Genomic DNA, 23,554 nt, shown 5'->3' with positions numbered 1-23,554 from the left:
TGTTTTCCCGGCTATCTCACATGGATGAGCATTTATTAACAATGGGGTCTCGAGAATTTATTACCTTTTTGTGGCTTAAAGACCTGGAAAAGTAAGTCCCCCTCTCTACCATAACTCTAAGAGAGGAGAGAGAGAGATTAACACACACAACAGCAACAAAAAACGGTGATCTTTTATTACCTGCTAATGTGACTTCTTTTTATATCACAAGATCAAAGCGGTTATTTCTTGTGCTAGAAGAAAATTCAGGTCATTAGCTATTATCTATCCCAATAGCCCTCAACACCTTGGTGATCTTGTATGTCAAAACTCAATCAAAGTTTGCACTATGGTTGAAATGAAAATAGAAAGATGTCTTTCGCTAGGTTTAGCTACACTCAAGTTATTTTAAAGGGTAGTCTAAGAGCACCTCTAATGGAGAGTTCTATCCATTGAAGTTCTATTTGTTTTAAGAAATTTTGAGTTGGGTTTCCAAAAAAATTAAAAACCTCACAATTCAATACTAATATATACATGTACGTATATGTATGTTTAGAATTCCAATGATTAGAACCTCCTTTTGGAGATGCTCGAAGATCCTTAAACGTCCACAACTTACTCACTGTTTACTCTCTATGTATATATTAAGTACTACAACTAGTAAATGCTTGACATCTCCAACTCCACTCTATTTTTTATTCTAAAATAGAGTTTAGAGTAAAAATGCTTCAATGGTACTCTATTATAGAGTAAAAAATAGGTTTATTCTATATATAAAGTAACTTGTTTTTTTTTGTTAATTACTCTATTTTTCACTCTAAAATAGAGTATCATTGGAGCAACATCCTACTCTTTTAGATCATTTCCAATGGAACTCTATTTTTTCCTCTATAATTTACACCAAAATAGAGTACTCTATTATAGAGTGAAATATAAAGGAATGTCACTTTTTCACTCTAAATATAGAGTAAAATATTGTATTCCTCTATATTTCACTCTATAATAGAGTAATTCTATTATACACCATTGGAGCAAAACTTACACTATAAGACTATCTACAATGGTCAAAACTTTCAACACCCTAATTTTTTTGTTTTTAACACTCCACGTCATCTTTTCTTTCTTCCACCTAATTATTCAACACCCACTTTATTTTTCATGCTCTACAATAGTTTTTTTTAATAAAATTCAACACTCTACTCCATTTTTTTAATTCATTTTTAAATTAATAACTACATATTAATATCTTCCTACAGAATGAAGGAGAAGCTAGTAAGAGAATATCTCATTCATCACATGATCATCATCAGAGCAACAAAGGAATGCTGTTTTTGGCTACCAGTTGTAGGAATGTTAACAAGTGAAGCATAAATGAGTGATGAAGGATGATATATAGAGCGATTAGAGAAAGACAGACAACAAGAAAACGAAATGAATCCCTTGTTTTCCCGGCTATCTCACATGGATGAGCATTTATTAACAATGGGGTCTCGAGAATTTATTACCTTTTTGTGGCTTAAAGACCTGGAAAAGTAAGTCCCCCTCTCAACCATAACTCTAAGAGAGGAGAGAGAGATTAACACACACAACAGCAACAAAAAAACGGTGATCTTTTATTACCTGCTAATGTGACTTCTTTTTATATCTCAAGATCAAAGCGGTTATTTCTTGTGCTAGAAGTAAATTCAGGTCATTAGCTATTATCTTATCCCAATAGCCCTCAACACCTTGGTGATCTTGTATGTCAAAACTCAGTCAAAGTTTAGACTATGGTTGAAATGAAAATAGAAAGATGTCTTTCGCTAGGTTTAGCTACACTCAAGCTATTTTAAAGGGTAGTCTAAGAACACCTCCAATGGAGATTATGTCCATTGGAGTTCTATTTGTTTTAAGAAATTTTGGGTTTGGTTTCCAAAAAAATTAAAAACCTCACAATTCATTACTAATATATATATATATATAAGTATATGCATGTTTAGAATTCCAATGAGTAGAACCCCACGTTGGAGGTGCTCTAAGATCTTTAAACGCCCACAACTTACTCACTGTTTATGTATATATTAAGTACTAGGCTTGACATCTCCAACTCAACTCTATTTTTTACTCTAAAATAGAGTTTAGAGTAAAAATGCTCCAATTGTACTCTATTATACACTCTATAATAGAGTAAAAAATAGGTTTACTCTATATATAAAGTAACTTGTTTTTTTTGTTAATCACTCTATTTTTCACTCTAAAATAGAGTATCATTGGAGCAACAACCAACTCTTTTATAGAATTATTCTATTTTAGAATAAAAAATAGAATAAACCATTGGAGATGGTGTCTGACACACAACATTATTGGTTTCTTTCTCACTTTGTTTATTTCTCTCTGTACTAAAAAGAGTAGATAGTAAATGCTGCTAAAATGGTGGTGACTAATAGGAAACTGACCACTACAGTAGCATATCAATGAGACATTGAGCGTCAAGTATAAGGGACCTTAGTAAGATGCACAGACTTTCTTCTTTACTTCTCTGAAAATGGTAAAATTTCTATCATGTGTAAACAAACTAATAGAAACATAATGACTACAATGGAACTCACAAGTCACAAGCAACAATCTTTTTTTATGGAAAGCTCTAGATAATCCCTCCTCCAGCATATACAATGATGGCCTTGTTTAAAATGTAGCGCGTTAAGAGATATATTTGTTGAGCAAGGAGTTGAGGAAAACTCTCTAACCTTAAAAATGGATTAGGGAGCATTTTGTGGTTGTGGAAAGATAAAAGTACTTCTTGCTGAAAAGTCTTACCTTGTGCAGTGGTTTCTTCATCATTCAATGAAATTTCAATCGAGTGCTACACTGTTCTTGGTGTCAAATCAGCGAAGAGTCATAGAGTATCAAAAAATTTACATTATACAAATCATAAAACAATATATTCAGTCTATCTATCTTATGGCCTAACACCTAGAATCCGTACCTTGACTTGATCTTATATGGTTATGGTATCTTTTTTTTTTTGAACTGAGGCTTTCTATTATGATTATGGTATCTTGCAGGTGTACTAATGTAATAATCAGCAAGGTAAATTTTTGCTGCTAAGAAAGGTAGATGATTTATGAAGGCAAACGGTGACTTTAAAGAGATTTTTACAAAACCAAACAAAGAAGAGTAGCTTGATGTGTTCCATGCATAGAGGAAAAAAAAATGGATTTATTGAGGTGGGATTCAAGCTTGTGGGGTAGAAGATGTATCTTCATCGAATCAGAGAAGACAAAACCATAAAGATTTGCACAAATAAAAACAAAAAGAAATCAGTTTTATAATAAAATAAAAAGGAAAATGAATAAATGTGAATATGAAATCTGCATGGATGAAAGAAAAAATTTAAATGGCTGTTACAAATGATGTAAAGGACAATGGGGACAAGCCTCTATAAATGACATGCTGACTCCATATTGACACACTGTTATGGTCCTAACATTACTTCAATATTTGCCTATTCATAAACAGTGGCGGACCCAGAGATTTATTTTACAGAGGTCAGATTTATGTATTTTTCGAAAAAAAAAATTAGTGTCAATAGAGTTTGATCTTGGGTTTATGGAGTGTTGAAGCATACAAAATAACCATTTTTGCTACAAAATCCGTTGGATATCCTATGCAATTTCATTTATTTGACTGTTTTAGGCGTGTCAATTGACTCCCCTTGGACCTTAGTGGGTACTAGTGATCAGTCCCGTACTACGTACGGGTAAAGATTTTCAAATCAAAATTAGAATGTATTAAAACTATTTTTTGGTGTATATTGTGCCTTTTGAAACTTGAATACTTATACTTAGTTAGATCGATATATTTTAAGATAATGTAGAATTCTAGATCCAGAGAGGTAACTGATGAGATCCTTCACACAATTTATGTCCTGATATACTGCTATTGTAGTTTTAGATTCAGGGATTTTTGTTTTAAAGAGAAACTACAAATCTGATAACAAAATATGTACGTAACGATTAAAAAGTTAACAAATAACATCACCACATTTCTATAAAACTAGAAGCACAAAAAGGATTACCAACCTCATCAGATTACGCCTTCATATAGATAGTAGACATGAGTGTTTCTTGTTGGACGTTGCCCTTATTACATGAGTGTTTTTGACTCCCATTTACTGCCTTCTAATTATCATGGCTTTTTTTTCTTGCGGGACGTCTCATGTCTCTTAAGGGCCTTCTACGGTTGTATGTATGCTTTGACGCGAGTCTCTCTTACAGTCTCCTTCCCTAAAATATCATCATCACACAAAAAAGCACATTTCAGCTAAGAAAATTTTGATTTAATCTATTTTCAAAATGCTATTGACTTATTTTCTTCACAGTTTATCTTTTTCATGATGCATTATGTAGCTTTTGCCTGTATCTATAAAAGTAAGATAAAAAAAAGAAAGCTATAAACAGATTAGAAGAGAAAATTGTCTATGAAGAAAAATCAAATGACAGAAATTATAATTTGAGCAAGAACAATTTAGGCTTTTAGAATTACGAACATGGACTTTAACGTTCATTTGGCAACTTTGGCGTACCGCGTATCCGCCATCCACAACAAATGTGTTTTCCCCAAGTCTTTGAAAGGATTTTTTTCGAAGACTATTGTTATGCAACTTTTGGCCAATAGAAGTTTTCAATCTATCTGGTTGGGATTTGAAATTTTTACCACACTTTGAAGAGAGTTATGTGCCTAGTCCTTGCAAATAATATTGGAATATTACAGTTTCCAGAATAATAAGTGAGTTAAATCTTCTGTAGAAAGAAAGAAAAACTGCTCCAAAAATCGTGAGGACATGGGAGTAGTGGAAAAATATCAGGGATTTTTTGTATAGGAAAAATAGAAAATAGTTGATAGACAAACATACGCAATTGTTTTTTGATTTATCTGTATTTGCATTTTTAATTTGTAAAATAAATTCCACATGTCAGAATTTTATTGGTGAGGTGACTTGTGATTTAGTATATAAGGTATTCTGTCGATCCACAAAATCCGTTGGATATCCTATGCAATTTCATAAATGATGCCACTTGTTGGTATTCTGTCGATCCACCACCGCTTCCCACATTTGATGAATGCTACAAATCTCCTGCAATTAGTGTACTTGATCAGACATTGCAATAATCAAGAAAGTGATCAACTGAGCTTTTAAAATCATGTCATGTGAGAAGACGCTACTCTGCCTCAAGCTCAATCTGATTCATCAGACTGAAAAAGTCTAACACTTCTAGCTTGGTTCCTGAAGCTTTTTCAGGTTGTACATAAGAAGTTAAGAACACATTTACATTAAAAATAGATATATAATACAAGCTGACAAAAATAGAAGATATATAATACAAAAACTCGGATATAAACAAGGTTCACTTTCGACATAATTAGAGAAGAAGCATTAGAATAGTCAAATCTGCTTAGATTGATGTTAAACAACTGTATCACCCTGATAAAAATAATAGCAATTAAGGAGTGGAAAACAAGTCTTTAATCAGCCACCTTAAGCAACTCTTTCAATGGAAAAGAACCAGATAACACACTTGCTTCCTTTAACACTGAACTTATATCCAATTATTTCCAACTTTCTCTCCCTCTTTGAAAAGAAAAATCACTAACCAAGAATGCCCTTTTAACAAAAAAAAAAAAAAAATCACTAACCACAGAACTTCTTGGTTTCTTGATAAGAACTCTCTTTATAAGTCTAATCTTGAAATTCATGATAGTTATATTATATCCAATCATTTCAAACTCTCTGTGTCTGCTTCTTTGAAAATAAAAACCACTATTAACCTGTGACTTCTTGGTTTCTTGATAAAAACTGTCTTTTATAAGCCTAATCTTGCTGGTCTCAGTCACATCATCTCTTAGTAATTAACCTCTCATCCATTGTCTTTAATCATGAACAATAAAACCATACAGCTAAAAAGTCAACAAACAAACAAACAAAAAGACCAAACAACATAACAATCATGTTAACCCACAAAAGGCAAAACATAAGCATTACTTGTGAGAAGTTAATTTGCCAACAAACAACCAACTAAGAAAATCTCACTAGAAGAAGAAGTAGAGAGAAACAGTCAAGCAAACTTTGTACAAACAGATCAATCAATTGTCAAAAGGTGACGGATCAAATCCCTTGAAAAGTCACCTTAAAAATAGTAAAATTAACAATTGAGACATCTTGAACCAAAGACAAGAAGTAGTAGTAACTAAGAGAAAACAGCAACAAAGAGCAGCTACGGTACAAGATCTTAACTTGAGTTTTAAAATTAGTTATCGCTTCCAAGCAAACCCATTCCCAGAGAGAAGCCTAGACAAGAACCCTTGGCCAGCTGCTGTCTTCTTCTCCTTACTAGAGCTCATGTTACTAATCAAAGACCAATGAGTCTCAAAATCAACTTCATAGCCACACTTCTGCATCATCTCAACCATCTCCGAAGCCTTCACCGTATTATTCTCAACTCTAAACCGATCAATTACAATCCTAAACATCTCCGGACTCGGCGTTTCGCCCAACTCAACCATTGATTTGATAAGTCTCTCTGATTCCAACACTTGACACGCTTCGCAGTACTTATGAACAAGAACACTCCATGTACTTACGCTTGGACTCAGACCTAGCTCCAACATCTCCGTATGAAAGTCCCTAGCTTCATCCAACATGTTGCTGCTGCATCTCAACAACCCGTTGATGACTGAATCATAGCTTGAAGAATCCGGAACCTCTCGGTTCTTTAGCATTATGTTCAAGAGGTGAACCGCAACGCCGAGACTCCCTAAACCAGATAGTTTCTTGATGAGGTTATCGTAGCAGGGAGCCATCATGCAACCATTGCGTGTCGCACAAGTCAGAAACTCTTCAGCTTTTGCCACATCACCTCTCGAAATAAGCAATTCAGCAATCTTGGTTTGAACAACAGAAGAACCAAAGCTCCATCCTTTTGATTCCATCACCTCCCACAAGTCAATAGCTTTCTTCACATCTCCACTGTCACACAGAGAGCTAATAACCACTCTTAAACTACGCTTATTCGGTTTCATCCCTTCAGAGATCATAGCCGAGAGATATCTCAAAGAATTCGAATAATCTCCACACGAATAGTATCCGTAAACAAGAAAGTTAAACGTTGTTTCATCAGGGAACAATCCTCTTCCTTGCATTTCAAGCAAAACTTTCTCAACCTCCGTATGATTCTTAGCTTTAAACAGATAGAAAATCAGCAGATTGTAGATGATTACACCGTCAGGATTGCTTTTTCCTAGCAACAGACTAATAAACTTACGCTCTGAACACATTCTCCGAACGTATTCTCTGTAACTCTTCACAGAAACGATCACGTTCTTCCTCACAATGATCCCTAGTACTTCCTCAACTCTCCTCAAGTTGTTACCTTTACAGTAACCTCCAAACATCAAATTGTAGATATCGTTATCTAAGCAAACACCGTTTGATAATCTTGTTCTTAACTGATCTTCTGCGTCAGACATCTTCCCAGCTAAGCATAGTCCTTCTATCAAAGCATATGAATCTAACAAGCTAGGAACGTGTTTCTTCTCTAGCATTTTCTCTAGTACAGCAAACGCAGCTGAATCGTTCCTGTCCTTACATAGTCCCTTGATGAGAAGGTTGTAAACCTCTTCTTCCACAACGTAACCTTCTCCTTCAAGTCTCTCCACAACAGAGTAAGCCACACGTGAAAACTTTAAAACCGTGAGCTTCTCCACAAACACCCTACATGCTTCTGACTTTGATAGAGGATAAGATATGAATACACGCTCAAAGAGCTTAACCGCTTCCTTCACAAGTCCTTTATGGAGGAGACATTCCCATAAAGCTCCGCAAGTTTCCAAATCAGGTAACCAGTCAGCCTTTTTTGCAGCGTCTAACACATTGAGTAGATCCTTGAGTGATTCTTTCTTACAGAAACAACTTATCAGAGATGTGTAAGTTGCGTTATCGATATGAAGATGCGTTTGATGAGACATTCTATGGAAAATGAGTTTGCTCTGGCGACTAAACCCCTTCTTGCAATACTCTTGTACAAGAAAGTTGAGAGTCTCTCCGTCTAACTGATTAGCCAGCTTCGGCCATTTCCTCATTAGGCTAACACTCACTCTAACATGTGAACGTGACACACACAGACTCTTTATCAAAACAGTGAAGCCTCGACGCGATAGCTTCTGACCCCACCGAGGCATCTCATCAAGAAGACTCAAAGCTCTGTGTAAATCACCATCACTACAAGCATCAACGATAAGCAGATTAAACTCAGGTAAGACGGATCTGTCAAGCACCATGTTCACCTTCTCCCCGTAAGCATCCAAATCAGTGTCCAAGTACAGACCGTTCCCAAGCTCATCGAAGAACTCTGCTTTTGAGAGTCCATTACCATTGTCTCTCTTCAACCTAACGGCCAAAGGATCAAACCCCACTTCTGTTAGCGGATCTTCAACTTTAGATGCTTCCTTAACAATCTTCTTAGCTTCTTCAAACCGTCTAGCTTTGCAGTATCCAGCCACCATTATCTTACACGTCGACAACCCCAGTAACATCTCATTCTCCTTCATCTCCTCTAGAATACAACCGGTATGCTCCCACAGTCCTTTTCTAAAAAGCCCGCTCAAGATAGCGTTGTAGCTATACACACCAGGCTTTAAACCCTTTGACGCAATCTCGGATAAGTAAAGAAACGCTCTTTTGATGTCTCCTTCGTGACAACACCAGCCGATCAAGATACCGTACGTGGCCTCATCGGGTTTAAACCCCAAGCGTTGAAGCTCCTCCGTGTATACGTAAGCTCTCTCCGAGCCAAACCTCATGCAGAGAGAATGCACAATCCTGTTCCCAACGAACACATCAGGTTGGTACTTAACCTCACCGATGAAACTCAGTAAATCCTCGAAGTCCTGCTTCTCGTTATACCCTAAACAAATCTTACTATATATAGAGCTAGTGGGGCTACTAAGCTTTCTCGCTAGAACTCTAGCTTCCTGAACCCTCTGATCCAAGCAGAGTAACTCAATAACTTTATCAAATCTATCAAATGATTCATCCTTTGCCTCAACCCAATCCAAACAAACTCTATAAGCTGATTCCGTTTTACAAACACTAACCAAATGATCAATCAGAGTCTCGTAACACGAAGTCAAAGGCACTAAACCTTTACCCCTCATCCAATCAAACAGCATAACCGCCTTTCTCGAATCAAAACCATCCACATACTTCTGAATCAAATCACAGAAGATCACCTCGTTATCCAACGTCTCACCGTCCTTCTCCATTTCCACCAGCAAGAGCTCGACTTCCTTAACCATTCCTTCTCTGATAAGAAACGACGCCATGATCTCGTAAGCCTGAGGGTGATGCTTAAACCCTTTGTGCTGCTTACTAGCCCATATGAAGATATTCCATAAAGGTTGGATCTTTACGCCTCTCTGAAGCTCGGATTCGAAACCCAGTAGCAATTCGAGGACGTGTTTTGGTTTTAAGGCGAGGAATCTTCTGAATCTGCGGGTGATGTCGGGAACCGCATCGGACAAATCCAAAAGCAAGTCCTTTAGAGGAGAAGATGAAGCCTTCGCTGCCCCGCCAAGAGACCACGAGAACCGATCGAGTATACCTCCGGAGAGTGAGGAAGAAGATTCATGCTTTCTTGGAGAGGACGACGCGAAAGAGTAACGGCGTGAGAGAAGAGAAGCCTTAAGCCGAGTAGAGTATCTGGAGGAGAGGAGATTAAGCATGCGATTGAGGACGTTTGTTGGTCTTCTTCTTAATCATCTGCTGCAATTGAGCTTTCGAACATTCCACCAACGCACGAAGAGGAGGAAAAGGAAGGTCGAGTAAAATCAGCGGAGGACTCGAAACCATTGAAACGGCAGCGTTTCGTCGTATACTTGCTCGTAAACAAGGATTAGTGTTTAACGAAATAATATACAAAAGTGGGCTGGGCTTCAATAATGCGTTTGGGCTTTTCCTAGTGGGCATATTCGTACTTATTTATTACATTTATAAAGGTATTGTTTTGCTCTTTTCCGACAAAATCTTTAATATTGTAATGAAGCCTAGATAAAGTGAAATCCAGTGATGGTATATTTCCAGAGCTCAGTCTCCGATTATCATATCTTCATCATCACAAACAAAGGAGCAACAGGTTATTATGATGATGATGAATACACTTTGACTATATGCTAAAACGTTTAAGAACTGTTTCTTTCATTAAAGAATAATACTATGGTCTTCTATTGTATTGGTATTACGAATTTTCTTTTACACAATAAACTCAAGAAACTAGCTAGATTTTCACCTATTGAGACTTCAAAACCTGGCCAAAAATGTCCTTGACCGCCTTGTATGTTCCGGTTATCATAACCACGATACCGATTAGTACAATACCAATGAGAACCAGTGTCTCCAGCCCGAGTCTTCTGTATTTGCCAGAGATCTTTAGATAACACAAACAAGGCAATATAACCGACGCAGATGCGCTCAAGAATGCTCCGACCAAACTCATTAGTTCACCAAAAAACGGAAGAAGCATTGCCACAACCACATTGCTAGCAACCAACATCGTACCAAGGACTAGACCGCCTGCTTTTTTGTTACGCATAAAACGGCTTCTCATTGCATCGACAATAGGCGTAACCATGAGAGCAAACTTAGCAATCGGGTTCACCAATGTAGTGCATATAGCCACTTTTGAACTAAGCTTATCCGTCGGAAGATTCAGTGTTATTTGTGACTCAACGTTTGATCCATACATTAAGTAACCCAATATTGCCACCGATGCATATATAAATGTGCATATTGTGAAGCATATAACCATAACCTACAAATGAAACCAACAAAAAGCCATGCAAAATCATTAGTTTAAGCTTCAAACCCCAAAAATAATGGTATGTGTGAAAATATAAAACTCCAACATCGGGAGTTTCAATGTGACATAAATAATATATAATCGATTTGAATCAATCCACTTATTGTCAATTAATTTTAAGTTGTAAACATATGATAAACTCGAATTTGACAGTTTTTCTAATATAACTTACGTTTGAGAATTGGCGTTTGTTCTTCATGGAAGTATATAGAGTTGGGAAAACCGGATGAGCGCAGTAACAAAACATGTATAAGCTCACAGAAGTAGTGACTCCATTAAAACGTAATATCTTTGAGTCTTGGTTCTTGAACCCTACCCCATCAAATGCACCAACCCAAAATATAGAAGCAAGAATCAACCCGGAAGCAAAGACACCACTCGCCGAAATATACGAAAGGATCCTCATATCATCTAACCAAACCGAGGGAAGTATAATAAGAGCTACAAGGACGATGAACATTTGCTTGCCTCCAAATTCTATACCCATGAAGTCGATTCCAACGTTTGAGAAGAGTTTATTAAGGTTGTCACCTTCTAAAATCAAGAAACTAGTAGCCACAAGGTAAAGCTCAAGGTTCATGAAGATTGAGACGATGACACGTCCTGTGTTTCCAAAGGCTTTGTAGCCAATGTCCGGGTAAGTTCTAAGAAGTGGATCCATGTCCATACATCTCTTGATGAGAATGGCGCAATAGAAAGTTGTTATGGCTATGATGAAGAGTATGATCAAACTTAGCCACCCTCCGGATGCTAGTGCATATGGGACTGATAATATACCAACACCTAAAAACAAAGACAAAAAGTTTAATAAAGAACAGATTGTTCAAAGTGCAAATGAAAATGTTATTTTGTTTGTGTTCATGTCAAAAAATATCGTAATCTTTTAGATGTTTTATTTTTAAACGTAAAATAGACGTCACTCAAAGAAACAAGATCGTTCGTTATCTTCAAGATATGATAGGATTCAAGAACCTTGTAGAGGAAGAAGAACACAAATGGAATAAGGAAGAAGTGTTGTTAGTGTGTTAGGCTTGCTAAGGGACACGTTGTGTTAAGATATTGGAAGAGAAGTGGGACTACTGCTTTCTTTTTAATCACTTGTTGGTGTTTTTTTGTTTGTATGCATATTCATATATGGATAGAGATATAGATAGCAAAGATGGCTTTTTTATTGTCTGGCCAAACATGTGTAAAACCAAAACCTAGTTTGATCTATAATCATTAAACGCACAATGATACTGTGATAACGACCTGTTTGATAGGCGCATAACCACACTTCGCTAATAACATGCAATACTCCATTGAAAACTCAGCCGAATGGTTTTGACGCTTTCTATTTTTTACTTTAATCCGAACTAACCTAACCAAAACATGACTGGAAGTCAAACAAATGTTTGGTTTGTTTGCTTTATTCTTCCTATATATAGTTATCAAAAATTATAAAACTGAATCTTGACGAAACAAAAATTCGGATTGGTGTACATTTGGTTTAAATTTGGTTCAAATGATTATAAACCAAGGCTAGTTAATTAATTTAAAAATATGAGGCAAAAATAAGATTGAACTTCTACGCAGCAATCTAAATACAAGATAAAGTCAAAAGCTTGAGTTATAAGAGCATCTGGGATGTAGCTAAATTTAGTTTTTTTTTCTATCAAATTATCAAAAGAATAAGATGGTTATAATGAAAACAGACCATATATATCCACACATGTGGATAACTGGATAAGCTAAGTGTTGGAACCTTGGTTGTGAGTTATAGAATTTGGAGATAAGAATAAAACGTGTTGAAAAAATAAAAAAAAAAAAAATTTTGAAAAAGGTCAAAAACAAACCTGATAAAGCGTTAATGCCATGGAAACAAGTTTTGGAGAAAGAGGTATTGCCCTGTGGATTATTATTGTAGAGTTCATAATCATGAAGCGTCGCTTCTTCATCATTAATCGTCTTGACGATGAATGGCTCCGACATGATATCTTCCTTCTCGTTCATCATTTGTTTAATCTTCGACACTCTGGTCCTTCGATGTCGGCGTGACGAATAAAGAGAAAGAGGTCGAGAGAGGAAGGAGATAGAGAATTTGCAAAAAAAATATATAAACTAAAGGCAATATATAGTATAGCCCTGTTCGGGAACGCGCTAGGCGCTAGTCGGGCGGTCGGGTTGGGCCTAGCGCCTAAAGAGAAAATCGGGGATTAATCGGAAATTATGCGGGGCGGAATTTTTAGATGGTTTACTATGTTATAAAACATGTTAATCTTTAATTGTGTATAACATTAATACATTTTCATGTTTAAGATTGTATAAAACACACAAATAGAATATATAAACTTAATATAGTGTAATTTTCATCAAAATTATGAATATAAATGATATTTATAAAATTTTAGATCAAATAAATAAAAAAAAATATTATTAAAAATAAAAAAAATTAAAAAAATTTAAAAAATAAAAAAAAAATAAATAAATAGATTAGGCGGCCGCCTAGGCGGCTAGGCGGTCATTTAGGCGGCTAGGCGGTCATTTAGGCGGTCTAGGCGGAAAAAAATCGGATATCCGATTTTTTAAACCGATTTGGCATAAATCAGGGCAGAAAAGTGACGCGTAACGCCTAGGCGGCCGCCTAGGCCGCCTAGGCGGCTAGGCGGCCGAGTTTTAGAACAGGGAGTACTAGTAGAGCCGACGTAAATGCCTAATATTTTTCATTAATTTCACTCTTTGGTCGACAATATTTTTAGCTTTAAATAATAAACATTATTAATCGAACTTCAATATGTTATCTTGTGATGTATACAATATGTGTGTGAGAAGTGGGGGTTTTATTTAATTTTCACAATACATTGACCGCAAGTTCTATATATAGAATTCTCATAATCAGTAACTGCAGACCCAAGACTATAGGAACGGGTCAAGAAGTCCCCTCGGTAAAATTTACGAACCCATGATCTCTCACGTTACGTGTTTAAAATTGTTCAACTGGCTTTTGTTGCCCCCAGTTATTTGCAGCAAATTAGCTTGATGACCACATTTCATCTCTTTTTAATTCATTCTTTCCCAAATAATTTTTTCTTTCTTTTTAATATGGAAACTTACCTAATTACTCGTACATTTTATTATTTTATCATCGAGTATTTTTCTGTGATTTTTTTTTAACAAATATAAATGACAACTAGTCCAGATTACTTTCCTATTCTTGCTCTTTATTTTGAGTTAGTGTCCACAAAAGGTCATGTCTTTCATAGCAAGAAATCAGAAAACATTTTGAAAATGAAAGGCAAAATATTAAAGTACTTTTTAAACTGAATGGTATAATTAGTTCTCTTATAAAGAATGTTCTGATAGTGAATTCTATATAGTTGTCAACAAAATCTAGTGTTACCCAAACCGTCATTTTTGCATATTAGATCGTATATTGGAGATCTTTTATATAGTTGGTAAGAATTTCTACATCTAGAAAATGTCATTGTCAGGCTCGGGCATGGAGTACGGAGAATGTGGCCCCTTTTTGCTCGGAGCGACTCGGGTCTAATAAATATTCGGTTTGGATGTTGCGGGTCTTAGATCTCTTCTGTTTGTTCTTGTAGGCGGGTACTATGAAGCCTCGGCGAGATGTTCTTGGTTGGGCCATTGTTTTTAAGAAGGGATGAACTTGGTTCAATCTTTTGTGGCAAGCTGTGGTGCGGACTTGATTGAGCTTCGGGATTGCGGTTGTGGTTTGTTGTGTCTGCCTTGTAATTGCTAGATTGAGCCTGTGTTTTTTTAACGCTGATTTATTATGATATTACAATTATGAGGAAGATTATATAGACGATTCGACAACCGACAATACTACTTGCCTTATGAGGATCTACGCCTAACTGCATCATATGAGCCGTCCTATGAAGATCCACGCCTAGCCGGATTTACTTGCACCATGTTGAAGATCTCTTGTAAGCATTTCTTATGTTTTTCGTAGTCTGCATAATTCTTTAATAAATCGATTTCTCTGGGAATTGAAACATGGACCTCCTATAATCTGCAATCTCCAAGAAATTGCATAGTATGAAATTCAAACCCGGACCTGGGTGTATGATTTTTCCACAAACTGAGCATGTGTTTATGATTTTTATTTTCTTTATTCTGTTTTTTATTATCTCTATCATTCTGTCAAAAACCTAAAAGCTTCGTATTTTTACAGTTTTACCAAGAAAAAAAATGTCATAATCATTTTTTGCTTGGTATGAATAGTCGTATCTAAACATATATATACAATAATACAAATGTATAAAATAACATATAAATTAAAACGAAAATAAAAATAGTTTTCGTTGTTTTTAACTTTTTACCGTTTCTCTAGATCTTTTTAATCTAAACTTATAATTATAGAATCATTATACATGTGTATATAATGCGTCCGATTTGAGAGTATCTATTTTTTTCCTCTTACTTCTATGAACACTTTCAATGCAAGCTTCTTTTTGTTTCAGTTATCAAAATCTTATATATTAAAACAGAAGTCACGAGCTTGATTCATGTGTGATTTTTTAAAAAATGGACTTAATAGATATATTTCTATAAAGTCATGTTACATTTAATTTCTAATCTTATCATATTTTATTGGGCCTACCATAATTTTTTTATTGTGCTATCAATAATTGAATTTAAACAATAGATGATCCATCTAATACATTAACACAGAAGTCACAACATTGATTAATGTGTGATTTTTAAAAAAATGGACCCAATGGACTTATTTCTATAAAGTCATGTTACATTTAATTTCTAATCTTATCATTTTTTATTGAGCCTACCATAATTTTTTATTGAGCTATCAATAATTGAATTTAAACAATAGATGATCCATTGGATTTATAGATAATATAAATTAAATAATATAAATTAAATAGATATAATTGAATGTTGTAATACTATACCTCTATATGTTAATTATTTAAATATTTGCCGATGTTAACTTTTAAAATTATAATGATTTTTTTTAAATAACAAAAATCATATTATCTAACAATGATTAATCTTTACTATCTTAAACTAATGAAAACAAATTTTAAACTATATAGTTTATTTTAAACATTAAACAAAAACTAAATGTTTAATTATTTACTCGATAATACAAAAACTAAACCTTGATTCTTCTGCTAACTTGCATTCTCCTTTAATTTCTTCTTCTTTTTTTTTAAAAAAAATCGCAGGGATCGACAGATAGAACGAACCTTATGGTACACAATTCAGAAATTCAATAATTATACGTTTCTGGCTTTACTTTTCAAGTCCTTTTCATATTCCTCTATTCTTCCGTTCAAATGTGAGATTTTTTTAGTGGGTTTATTACAGAATCGCATGTTGAAATGGAGTTACAGTGACGAATATGCTTATTACTTATCGATATGTCATATGGACGGCGTAGCGTTGACAACCAAGGTAGTAAAATCAGCTATAAAGAGAATACTTGGCCACTCTGAATTTGGAATACCAGTTTCATGACTATTTAGTATTTACCCTCTCTTTATGTGCAAGAGTTAACTCACATATTGGAACCATGAGATTTAGAAACAAATGAATAATATATGGTTGAATTGTTTTCTTCCGGTCGTACTGATATCTTATCTTAATTATTTCGTATGTTTACAAGATTCTAAATTGATTTAAACTTCGTGATTGCTTAAGAGATGCAGGGAAAACATTTTGTAGGAAGTTAAACAGAGAAAGTCAAAAACAGGTCCGAGCTTGGCAGATGAGTTGGTAGCTTGAAGAAGACTTTTCTCTTGGAATATTTGCAGTTTAGGAGTTGTTTATCATAAGTAAAGGAGTTGTTATCATAAGTAAGAGTGCTGAAGGGCTTTGGGAATTCCGACTGAGAGTCGTAATCATAAACAAAGCAAAACGTAGGTCCTGAGGTGTTCTTAGATCGCAATTGAGAGTTCAACAGATATTCAAGTGATATTTGATTTGTAGATTTTTTTATTCAGATTCGGTTATCCAGTGTACGCTGGTTCTATTTTGCAAGTCGTCTTCTTACATTGAATAAGAAATTACCGAGATCTGAAGGTAGGATTGAGAGTTGTTATTGAAAGTTTGTAGCTTGTCTTATCAAACGGTTATGCTACTAATTTAGCAGTTAAATTTTGGACATCTCGAGGACTGTGCAGCTGATTGTAAAGCTCGATCAGTATGAGTCTATGAGACAATGCTATGAACACTTTTTAAGGTAATCTATCCACTATTAGTAGATAAAATGTTAGTCTACCGGTTCGAGAAATACACCAAAAATTGCTCATCTGATGCTTGATGTGGAACAAAATTGTTGTTGCTTTCTTTTGTGATGAGACATGTGTTTCCAACTTATAAACTATTTGTATGGAGCTCCGACTTATTAGTTACATATGTTTTTCCTTTAAAATTATATATTCTAATCACGAGACATTAAACTAATCTTTAGTTTTCCCTATTATATGTCACAACGATGGAAAAAGCAGAACGTTGAACACAAATCTGTGGTGCATTTTCTTATATGCTTGAGCAACAAAAGAAGTTAGTTTAAAATGATGTGCTGATCTTTTAATTAAAGCATCACAGATATTGAGCGTATATTTTTTTGTTAATGATTATACTAATTAAGTCTTTTTTCCTCCGGCATTTTTTGTTTGTTTTAGATTATGAATCGGTTTCCTTTCTGTTAAACATCTTCTCGCCATTTGAATTACCAATATTAGAACACTCCTGTTTTATAAAATAAAGTTTTGGAAAAAAAATATACAAAATTTTAAAGTGAATTCTAACCAAAAACTCGGTATTTTTTATTAGGCTAACAAATCTAAAAAATAAAATATACAAACTTACGCACTAGTAATTACTAAACATTAATTAAACCATAACATTACTAAACCATCGTAATACAGTAGCTACTTTTACATAACATAAAACGCGCTGGTTTACGACCGGAGCATTGTCTTCATCGTGTCTCTCTTTCCCATGTTATAAACCAGATTTATTGTGATGAAATCGGTCTAAACTAAGCAAAAATCAATTGCGGCCATACACAGATAATCTTAGGTAAGAGACGAAGACGATATGAAAATTACCAAATTGCCCATGTTAATTAAAATGAGTAAAACGACAGCAAGCGTAATGGCTTGGAATTGAACCCTTGAGGGTCTTAATTTTATCACCAGCTGTGCTGTACAGAATCATTACAGGTGTGACTGGTAGGGATGATAAAACTGTAAAACCCACCCCATTTAAATTCACCCCGTTTAAGATCCACCCCATTTAAAACTCATACCCTTATAGACCCATTAAAAAATAGGTCTATTAGGGTATCCATTTAGATCCACTAATCCATTTAGACTCATTTAAACTATTGTTGATTTAATTTTTAATTGTTTTAACTTTATGGTTTTTAACCAAAAATTAAATAAAACAAATAAAAAAAATTTAACTGATTTTTATTATATAAACACAAATCAAATTGTTATGGTAAAACTGTAAAATCAAGTTTTCTTCTAAAACCGCAAAATTGATTTTTTCCGCTAAAACCGCAAAATCAAGTTTTTCCGCAAAAACCGTAAAACCGAGTTTTCCCGCCAAAATCGTAAAAATTGAGTTTTCCCGCCAAAACCGTAAAATCGAGTTTTCCCGCCAAAACCGTAAAACGGAGTTTTTCCGCCAAAACCGTAAGAATTGAGTTTTCCCGCCAAAACCGTAAAATCGAGTTTTTCCGCCAAAACCGCAAAATCGAGTTTTTCCGCTAAAACCGTAAAACCGAGTTTTTCCGCCAAAACCGTAAAACCGAGTTTTCCCGCCAAAACGCAAAATCGAGTTTTCCCGCCAAAATGCAAAATCGAGTTTTCACGCCAAAACCGTAAAAATCGAGTTTTTATGCCAAAACTGGCAGTTACTGACTGGTGACCATTTGAGGAACACTAGAAACAAATAAAAAAAGAATGAAGGGGAATAAAATTAAAGGAATGAATGAGAACGATTGTTCCTCTTCAAAAATAATGAGGAATAATTTTGCTTTGTTATTCTCTACAAAAAAAATGATAAGGAATAGAAAGGAAAATTAATTCCTTATGAATGATGCTTTTTTATGGGAACCATAAGGAATTGAATGTTTATTCTCAAGAGAATTCTCTTGGTCACCAATCACACAGTCAATGTTAGTATATGTAACTCTTTACCTAGAAAATTTAATATTAATGTGTATAATATGTATGATATATATTATATTTTGTATTTGATGTTCAATGAAATAAGTACAATTATATTTTGTGATCTAATTTGATATGTATTTACAAATCTATAAATCTTAATACCAATGGTGTTTTATACATAAACATGTATTATACATATTTTGTATCATAAGTATAAATGAGGTATATTACAGTATATAAAAATACAAAAAATTCCTTTCATTTTTTTTATTTTCTAATAAATCGTTAGGTCCGAATGTGCCGTACGCGTAGCGCCTATCAAATTTCCGGACAAGAGTTTCAAGTATAAATTCCATGTTCACTATGTAATTGTAAATTATGATGTACCAAATTTTTAATCATAACAAAATGGTCCAATTCAATAATTTAAATTGGGTTTGCTAAATAAAATTTTCAAAATCTGTACTTATTTTTGAATGTCTTTAATGTAACTTCTTTTTTTTTATGTTATGTCTGAATAATGTATTTGTTTTAAAAAATATCAATAACAAATTTGAACTTTATATTCAACTTCAAATAAAAATATTTATAATTTAAAAACCCAAGTATACTTATAACTCTAATATTTTACACTATAATTTTTACTTTACCATATAAAATAAATAAAATCACAATAAAATAAAAACATAATCTCATAGTTTATAAATGGAGACTAAACACATCGAACAACACATACCAATGTCAAAACTGAATAGCGTAGAATATATAATAAGAACATCTAAACTATTTAGTTTATGGCATTATCAAAAGTTAGAAACATATACTCCCTCCGTGTCATATTATTTGTCGTTATAGCGTAAAATTTTTATTCCAAAATAAGTGTCGATTTATAATTTCAATGCAAAATTTATTGATTTTATATTTTGATTTGTTTTTTTATTGGTTGAAATGTGATTAGGTGTATTGGTAAAGATGTTTTTATCTATTAAATATACAAAATTAAATATATTTTTAATCAGTGTGTCGAAGTTTAAAACGACAAGTAATCTGAAACAGAGGGAGTAATAATTAAGAACAAACACCCGCGCGGACGCACTGATCAAACATTAGTAATTTATTAATAGTTCAGTCAAATGAAAAAAAAAAATTGTTAACAACTATACGGTAAAAGATCAAAATAAAATAGCTAAGTGCGTTGACTGGAGAAAGAGTGTTTTACCAATATAGAAAAAGGGAGTGACAGAAAATAGTTTATCATGTTTATACACTTCTTAGTTTATAAATGGATTAACCTTTAAAATAGTTTAAGTTAACTAAATAATTTAAAAATATTTTATTTGGTTTAAAAAATCCACGAGATAATTGAGCGACGGAGATGTTTCTAGCTCTAAACACCAAGTAAAAATGACGTGTTGGCTGAAGAAAGCAATGTTAAATTATTATCAATAGAAGAATGAAATAATTTATAGTATTCCTACAATATTTATGCTTATTGCTTAGCACGATATATCATAGTATTTCGCGAAGCCGTTTCATTTGTCGCAACGACAATTTTGGCCTTTGATTAGTTACTTTATTATGTGCAAACCACAACATCAGACTCGTTTCATCTGTCCACACAACAGTACTTGCTTAGTTGCTTTTGTTTATATCTATTTGTTTATTATGCAAGTACCAAAAGCAGTTACATATCTCAATTAAGTATTTAACATTATTGTCGTATTTAAATAGCAATAAGCCTACCTGCTCTTTAAATTTATCCCTTGAAGTACTTGTTTTGAACAAAAAAAGTATTATTGTAACGTGGGGTGTTGGTAAGTTTGTGGTTCATATGAACGCACCGATTGTTGTCCTAATTTATTGCGTCTCTCTTTAAAAAGAGTATCAAGGACGTTCTGCCCGCTTCCTCGTCATGGAGATGATAGCGACAAACACAACCGCGTAGATTTTAGCATCGTGCAAAAGAACAATAATGGGCTTCTCAATATTAGGCTAAGACCAACTCCATCAACGGGTTCCTATAAGGTTCTAAACCCAAAAGCTGGAAAAAAATAAATGAAAAAGGCTCAAAAATAGAAGAATCGGTGCCAAATTCAGGCTTTTTAGAAATGGTAAGAGGCGCATACGTGCTACTCCCTCATTGCACCGCTCCTGTTTTGTCTCTCTCTCTCCTTTGGTCGGGGTTGCAATGAAACCAAAGAAAATTTCGTCTCTTGGAGTCTTCGTCTCGCTCTGAGGCGATCTTCTCTCTCGCAAACTCCGGCGACTCCGTCGGCCCATCTTCTCCGTCGTCTCTCTGGCTTCGTCCTCACTCTCGCTCCTAGTCGTCTGTCTCACCCCGGCTTCTCCGTCGGTCCATCTTCTCTGTCAGACCCTCGTCTCTCGCGTTCCGTCGTCTCTCTCGATGACTCCGTCGTCTCTCTCGATGACTCCGTCGTCTCTCTCGATGACTCTGTCGTATGTCTCACTCCGTCTTCTCTCTCAAGCTGTGGTCTCTGTCGATGACTCCGTCGTCTGTCTCACCCCCTCTTCTCGGTCGGTCCATCTTCTCTGTCAGACCGTCGTCTCTCTCGCTCCGTCGTCTCTCTCGCTCGGTCTTCTCTCTCGATCCCGAGTGTAAGTGCCTCTCTTCTTCATAAAAATTATATTTTGCGATATGGTTTTTTTTGAAATTGTTGTGATCTCATCGTTTTGTCGAGAAAGGTGGAATCTTTTTGAGATGTGTTTTAAAATCTTAGATCAGGTTCATGTTTTAGAATCTTGTTTGTGTTCGATCCTTCTTTATGTTCTTGAGATAGATGAATATGATCTGATTGTCTTCTGCTCCGTGATTGGAATAGCTTTACCTCAAATTGTAATGTGGTTACATCGGATCATTCATATGGAATAGTTTACAATGGTTCAAACATGATTCATGAATCATGATTCATAGATGTTGCTCTGTTCTTAGTACTTGATGCTTAGATTTTACTCGATTATACTCATACGTTTTACTCTGTTCTGTCTTTGGTGGTTGTGTAAGGATCGGTGTTGTGTGGAAGAGGCAATGGAGTGTTTCATTCTTTCCGGACCCCACGCGAGTCTCTCAGAAGGATTCAACCTCATCAAAGCCCGATGTTAGTACACTTTCCTATTAAGAAGATATTAGATATTTATTAGGAGGAATTAAATGTTCATTGTATGCTGGTAGCTGGTAGTTGCGTGTTTAGATATTGATGGTTGTTATAGTTTTAGGTATGCTTGAAGTGATTTACATTTAGTGTTGTTGGCCGTTATAGTTTTAGGTGAAGGCATTGATTGCCATTAAAACACACACTAAACCAACCTTAACGTTTCATTAAAAATCGAGCATCTCTCCCTTTCTCTTTTCATATCTCCTTCTTCTTTCAAAATTCATATCTCCCATTCGCTATGGATCCATTTAGTCAACCCGGGAGCTTTCAAAACCTCCTACACAGTCAACAACCAAACACCTCCTTCTCCTTTGTCACTCGCGAACCTAGTATATAACTGTCTTCCTCAGATGCGTCTGTCTTTGGTACACAGTGGGCTGATGATGGAAACGAAGATGAACTCGTTGTGTCAGACCGTAAAGAAAGGAGGAAGTGGTCACCAACTGAAGATCTTGTTCTCATAAGTGCTTGGTTGAACACCTCCAAAGATCCTGTTGTGAGGAATGAGCAGAAGGCAATTGCGTTTTGGAAACGTATTGCCGCCTAGGTTGCATCAAGCCCAAATCTCTCTGCTTTGCAAAAGAGAGAGCATAGCCACTGTAAACAAAGGTGGTGGAAGATCAACGAGGGTGTATTCAAGTTTGTTGGGTGTTATGAAGCTGCAACAAAAGCCAAATCCAGTGGGATGAATGAGGATGATGTTTTGAAGATGGCGCATGAGATCTTCTTTAATGACTACAAGGTCAAGTTTACACTCGAGCATGCATGGTTGGAGCTTCGCCATGATAAAAAATGGTGTGGAGCTTCTTCTACTAAAGAGAAGGTTAGCTCCAAAAGAAGAAAGTTGGATGACCAATCGACACAGTCATTGACCTCCAAAACAGGTTGCGATGGAGAGGATGAAGTCACGGCTCGGCCTATTGGTGTCAAAGCAGCCAAGGCCAAAGCTAAGAGCAAGCCAACGACTTCAGAAGAGGCGGTGGAGTTTCAGAGCTTGTGGGAGATAAAGCAAAAGGATTTTGTGTTCAAGGAGAAGCTTAACAAGCAAAAATTGCTTGATAGCCTCATTGCGAAGACAGAGCCTCTAACTGAACTAGAACTCACTTTGAAAGACAAACTAATAACTGAAATGTTGTTAAGTTAGAATGGCAAGTTATGGGCTTAATCTCGTGTCTAATGCTTAATGCTTAAAGTTTCTCTTTTGTTTGGTCTATTGTTTGGTCTCGGGTCTGTAGTTTCTGCTTAATGATCTCATGTCTTTATCACTTTGCTCGCTTTGTTATGTTACTTTGCTGGCTTTGTGTAATAAAGCATGTAGTAATAAAGCTTCTTTATGTCTCGTGTAATAAAGCTTTGTGTC

General features: G+C 35.0%; 3 protein-coding genes across 3 annotated transcripts; 1 reads left to right on the top strand and 2 right to left on the bottom strand.

The window, feature by feature from the left end:
• Positions 1-6,028: 6,028 nt before the first annotated feature.
• Positions 6,029-9,889, bottom strand: LOC106327472 (pentatricopeptide repeat-containing protein At5g15280). Its single transcript, XM_013765630.1, has one exon. It carries the CDS (start codon positions 9,736-9,738, stop codon positions 6,271-6,273), a length of 3,468 nt encoding a protein of 1,155 aa, XP_013621084.1. The 5' UTR covers positions 9,739-9,889; the 3' UTR covers positions 6,029-6,270.
• Positions 9,890-10,193: 304 nt separating this feature from the next.
• LOC106324653 (vacuolar amino acid transporter 1) lies at positions 10,194-12,972 on the bottom strand. The gene is made up of 3 exons (XM_013762608.1): positions 12,707-12,972; positions 11,044-11,654; positions 10,194-10,823 (listed from the first exon to the last, which is right to left on the bottom strand). Exons 1-3 carry the CDS (start codon positions 12,864-12,866, stop codon positions 10,302-10,304), a joined length of 1,293 nt encoding a protein of 430 aa, XP_013618062.1. The 5' UTR covers positions 12,867-12,972; the 3' UTR covers positions 10,194-10,301.
• A 9,095-nt stretch (positions 12,973-22,067) lies between these two features.
• On the top strand, positions 22,068-23,338 carry LOC106323190 (glutathione S-transferase T3-like). Its single transcript, XM_013761345.1, has 3 exons — positions 22,068-22,137; positions 22,545-22,727; positions 22,854-23,338. Exons 1-3 carry the CDS (start codon positions 22,068-22,070, stop codon positions 23,336-23,338), a joined length of 738 nt encoding a protein of 245 aa, XP_013616799.1.
• Positions 23,339-23,554: the final 216 nt, after the last annotated feature.

Source organism: Brassica oleracea, chromosome C2 (genome assembly GCF_000695525.1).
Source record: "Brassica oleracea var. oleracea cultivar TO1000 chromosome C2, BOL, whole genome shotgun sequence".
In the NCBI taxonomy this organism is placed as follows: domain Eukaryota; kingdom Viridiplantae; phylum Streptophyta; class Magnoliopsida; order Brassicales; family Brassicaceae; genus Brassica; species Brassica oleracea.
This window is presented reverse-complemented; position numbering and strand designations above follow the sequence as displayed.

Coding starts and splice junctions, on each gene's coding strand:
- LOC106324653 (XM_013762608.1), bottom strand. CDS start 12,866: ATGATGAACGAGAAGGAAGATATCATGTCGGAGCCATTCATCGTCAAG. Junction 11,655..12,706: donor TGGCATTAACGCTTTATCAG/GTTTGTTTTTGA, acceptor CTTTGTTTTTAG/GTGTTGGTATATTATCAGTC. Junction 10,824..11,043: donor ACAAACGCCAATTCTCAAAC/GTAAGTTATATT, acceptor TTTCATTTGTAG/GTTATGGTTATATGCTTCAC.
- LOC106323190 (XM_013761345.1), top strand. CDS start 22,068: ATGGAGTGTTTCATTCTTTCCGGACCCCACGCGAGTCTCTCAGAAGGA. Junction 22,138..22,544: donor CAACCTCATCAAAGCCCGAT/GTTAGTACACTT, acceptor TGTCTTCCTCAG/ATGCGTCTGTCTTTGGTACA. Junction 22,728..22,853: donor GGCAATTGCGTTTTGGAAAC/GTATTGCCGCCT, acceptor GGTGTTATGAAG/CTGCAACAAAAGCCAAATCC.
- LOC106327472 (XM_013765630.1), bottom strand. CDS start 9,738: ATGCTTAATCTCCTCTCCTCCAGATACTCTACTCGGCTTAAGGCTTCT.